Raw genomic sequence first — 4,654 nt, forward strand, 5'->3', positions numbered from 1 at the left:
CGCAAGATCAGGGCCCAGCCTCGGTCGTTGGATCGGGCTGGCTGAGATGAATCCTAACAGACAAAAGCTAGCTTAAACTTAGACAGTGTTTGGTACTGCTTCCAATAGCTTTAGCTCCTTTCGACAAACGCTATCAGCCTGTTCGGTTGGCTGGTTCGTATCGTTGCTGGTTTGTGAAGAAGTACCACTGGCTGGTTTGTGTGAGAGAAAAATACTGTTCCGGTTGGAAATTTACGATCGTTTACGACAAGCCACAGCCAAACGAACAGGCTATAATGTTATTACTGTACAAGTACAACGGATCTGTTTGGATTTCCTGGTAGAAAATGAACTGCGCGAATGGAGAAGCAGACGAAGAGCTATAATTTTGAGCTCCACCAGCTTGACCTTTGTCATGCTATAGTACGTCTACAATTGTACAACTGGAACTGCTAGGAGCTATACCAAACACAGCGTTAATTTGAAGCCATTTCATACAGGACCGTGACCGTGAGGTATCCATACCGTCGGTACGTTTGCAATATGCAGTTCTAGTGCAGCACTTGTCTCCTAATCTATCTATGACCATGAATTGTACGCATGAGCCCATACATTTGCAAACTGTAATACACAGATTTGCCAACCTTGAACTTATATCTACAAAAATTCTACAGCTACAGGCAGTCCAATTAAGGAGATGACCTTGAGCTGTCATGTTTACAACTAAGGCCATGTTTAGTTCCTCTATTTTGTAAAATAATTTTGGATTCTGGGTCATCTTTTTGCAAAATGTAACTAAACATGGGTGTGAAAAGTGCAAAAAGTTCCCCTCCAAAAAAATTCACATTTTGGACTCCAGACCCCTGAATCCGAATTTTTTCGCCTCGGTCCACGGCCTGGACGCGCCTGTACCCCTCGCCACTCTCCCTACCCTATCCATTCGCTCGGCCGCCACTCTCCTTCTTCCTTTCCCCATCTCCATCTCCGCCACTCTCCTCCACCGCCGCCGCACTGATCTCCCTCGCAGCCGCTCCTCTCAGTCTCTCCCCCACCTCCTCCATCGCCAGCCTTCATCTTCTTCCCCACACTTCCTTCACCGCGGTCGGTCGTGCCCTCTCCGCGCGTAGATCGGGCTTTCAAGCCGCGTCCGAGCGCTCGTGGAAGGATTCGAAGGCAACGGCGGCGGGTACGGAAACGACGACGGCACCCGCGATTTCTTCTCCCAATCGGAGCACTCGTCGGCTTTCAACCTCTACTCCGACCCACCGGCGCAGTTCCCTAGCTCAAGCTCCATCAGCGCTCAACGAGCCGGCCTCTCCTCCCTCGATCTCAACTCCAACGGCGAGGCTTGGCCCGGAATGGGGAGGTACGAGAACCTCCTACGCTACGGCCAGGACGAAGCAGATGGCGAGGGCGGCTTCTCCCCCTCTCCCGTGCGCGTCCGTGCCTCCGGGCGTACCCTTGGCGTTCGGACGGCTCGATCCGGCGGCGGAGGAGGCGGCATGGCTGGCTGCGCGGGCCTCAACTCCGGCGCTCCGCGTGCCCCACGAGCATCATTTATTATGGGCAAATCTGTCATCTTTTTGTTACAGCTCAAAAGTTTTCAGGTACATCTAAACAGGGTCCGAAATTTTTTTTTCAGAATTGGGTTTTCACCTTGAAAACATTTCGCAGAAAGTTTTCAACCCATTTCGCATCTAAACACCACCTAAGTGTTCTTTGGAACACAGAAATTCTGTAGGGTTATTTTTTATAAAAAAAAATCGATGAATTAATTCTCGCATTTGAGAGGGACAGTTGTCATGACACGCATGTCAAGGCGCACGATTATATATTAAGTAAAAAATTGCTGTATTACAGGGACTAATTCTTTCTTTATTCTGGTACAAAGCTGCAAATGCGCATGTACAGTTGATCGAGCTACTTATAGCAGTACTAATGTACATGGGAAATACTAGTAGAATGTATCGAAAATCATGGGGCGGGCAAAATCACCAGGAACCACGTTTCGCACTAAAATTTATTGGCTTTCATACAGATAGCTGCTGTTAACAATGTCTGGCTTCTTTCCTAATAAGTTTGCCCACGCAGCCATGGGCCCATCGCGGTAGCCGGGGTAGTGCTGCTTCCTTGGCGCCCGCCGCACGGGATGCCCGCGGCGAGTCCGGCGCTTGCTTTGCTGCCCTTCCTCCCTGAGCCCGCGTGCACGGTCTTCTCGGCCGCTCCAGCCGGGCGAGACGCCTTTGTCCTTTCCGCTCGCGCTGGGCAATGGCCGCAGCTGAGCACTTGCACGCGAGTCGTTCGTACTTGCAATCTTGCAGAAACCCGTCACCCTCACCGATCGGATATGCCATAAGCAGCACGCAGGCTCGCTCGATCCGTTCAGCCAGCGGATGCCGACGGACGCACGAATCAACCAATCACCAGGGCGAGCTTCTGATCAACGGCCATTACTCTTCCCTGCAGCAGCGGCCGCGACTCGCCGCGCGCGCACCGCCGCGTCGCGAGGCCGCAGCAGGAGGAGGCGGCGGCGGGCGACGAGGACACGCGGTGGAGGATGTTGAGGAAGTGCTCCTCGTCGCAGGGGAGCGCGACGGGCCCGGGGGCCGCCGGGAAGCCGTACTCCTCCTCCGCCTGCCGCAGCAGCTCCCGGAACGCGGGGTGGCTGAGGTGCGCCACCCGCATCACGAACCGCCTGGTGGAGCCGGAGCCGGCTCCGCCGGCGGCCTCCACGCACACCGCCACGTGCCCCGCCGGCACCGCGGTGCAGGGACGCGGGGAGGAGGAGGAGCCGGAGGCGTGGCCACGGGACCGCCACCGCCGCACGGCGCGGCGCAGCCACACCAGGGACGTGATCGTGATCGCCACCTTGCACATGTTTGGCGACGTCGTCCGCGAGCTGGACTGGATCGAGGCGCCGGAATGGATTGGCGAGTAGCTTGCTCGGTTGCTCTTTGTCTTGGGAGGAAGCTGGCACTCGCTTGATGTCTGTGTCTGGGTGCGGTGCGGAGGTGGGCGGGACGGGGTGGCCATATATGATATATATAATATAGCCGCGTCGCTGGGCATCGGCCAGTAGAGTTGGCGGGCGGAAATCTGCAGGGATTTGGCCCCGCGGCGCGTCGTTTTTGGTGTGTGCATTCAGGTGCAGCTGCAGCTGCAGCTGCAGTTGCAGCCGCGCCGTGCGTACGTACGTGCAGCGGACGGGACACCGCAGGTGACGCCGGCGGTGCTGTGCGGATGTGTGCCAGTGCTGCCGTGGCGCCCCGCTACTGGTAAGCGGTTTTCCGTCGTTCCTGGGTGCTGCTGCTGGCACTGCCTACTTGTTGTTTTTTTAAGGGGCAATGCACTGCCTATGAGTAGTTTGAGTACCCACCCTGCATCCGCGAGTGAAAGTGAAACGCAGAGAGCTGTGTGACTGGTGTTTATTGTTTACAAAGTCCTGTTTCAGACCCCCATTGGAACATAAGTTTTTTTTCCTGTTCTCTACACAAATCCTGTGAAATTCTTGTGTTCCCAGACGCACATGTTTTTCTTTAACTCCTGTTCTTTTCTCTTTTCTTAGACCCTCCGTGGTGTGCTACCGGTAAGAGAAAAATTATAGGTCCCCTATTAGAAAATAGGCTACGGTTGGGGTCCATAGTAAAATAAATTGTTGCTTCTCTCCTATCTACGGTAAAATAATATTGTTTAATATCTAGGCATCGACACATTTTCATGTTCTGCTCCTAAATTTTTAATGCATCGTATGAAGATAGCATCACAGGTTGCAGTGTGTGTGAAGTGATACCTAAATTCATTTCGGCATCACTACAAGCACATGTTGTGGAGGACCTTAGGGGTCAACCGAAGGATCCTGGTCCCACTTTAACTCTCAATGGATACGAGTAGATGAACTAGGGGGTCAAAACAATACTCCCTGTGTCCTTGAATAAATAAATTTCTAGAGTTGTCTTAAGTTAATTTTTTTTAAACTTTGACCAAATTTGTAGAAAAACCTGTAAAAATCTGTGACATCAAATTAGTATCATTAGATACATAATAGAATATATTTTTATAATATACTTATTTATATCTAAAAATTAATTTATTTGGAGACGAAGGGAGTACCATTTTTTTCCGGTACAAGGTAGAGAAAAACAGCACAGCAAGGAGCAACAGTGACAAAGTTATCACATTTCTTTTTCTTTTTTTTTAGAATTACACATTTTTCTTTTTTTTAATAACACTGTAGTGACACATCCACCAGGAATATAACATCTCTGCAGCAGCAGCAGTAGTACCTATCTTGCCACATGTTTCGAAAATCTTCCACTGGAGCTTCTGAGAAAGAGGGGAGTTTTAGTCCTTGTTATAGGACTTGGTCCTTGCTACCAAGGATACAAGGGCAATCACATGGATCAAGCCACACAGCATCTCTGCAGTACCGGTTTTGCCTGTAGATTTGTGGTATGGTTCCTACTATTTTGGGGGTGTCCGGACAACCCAAACAAAGAAGTGCTACCGGAGTAGCAGTTACTGGGAACCCGGGGCTACACGCTAGATCGAAGGAACGCAGAGCACGAAAGGTGACGACAGTCTATGGTCAGTCAAGCGTTGACAATAATGTGATGCATCTAGCTAGTCACAAGCGTTCTCATGATCTCATCGCTCAGAAGTTTAAAAGGTCCCGAGT

At 51.2% G+C, this 4,654-nt stretch overlaps 1 protein-coding gene across 1 annotated transcript; it reads right to left on the reverse strand.

Annotated features, from left to right (window-relative positions):
- Positions 1 to 1,890: 1,890 nt before the first annotated feature.
- LOC136490712 (auxin-responsive protein SAUR27-like) lies at positions 1,891 to 2,856 on the reverse strand. Its single transcript, XM_066486911.1, has one exon. It carries the CDS (start codon positions 2,854 to 2,856, stop codon positions 2,392 to 2,394), a length of 465 nt encoding a protein of 154 aa, XP_066343008.1. The 3' UTR covers positions 1,891 to 2,391.
- Positions 2,857 to 4,654: the final 1,798 nt, after the last annotated feature.

Source organism: Miscanthus floridulus, chromosome 11 (genome assembly GCF_019320115.1).
Source record: "Miscanthus floridulus cultivar M001 chromosome 11, ASM1932011v1, whole genome shotgun sequence".
Classification (NCBI taxonomy): domain Eukaryota; kingdom Viridiplantae; phylum Streptophyta; class Magnoliopsida; order Poales; family Poaceae; genus Miscanthus; species Miscanthus floridulus.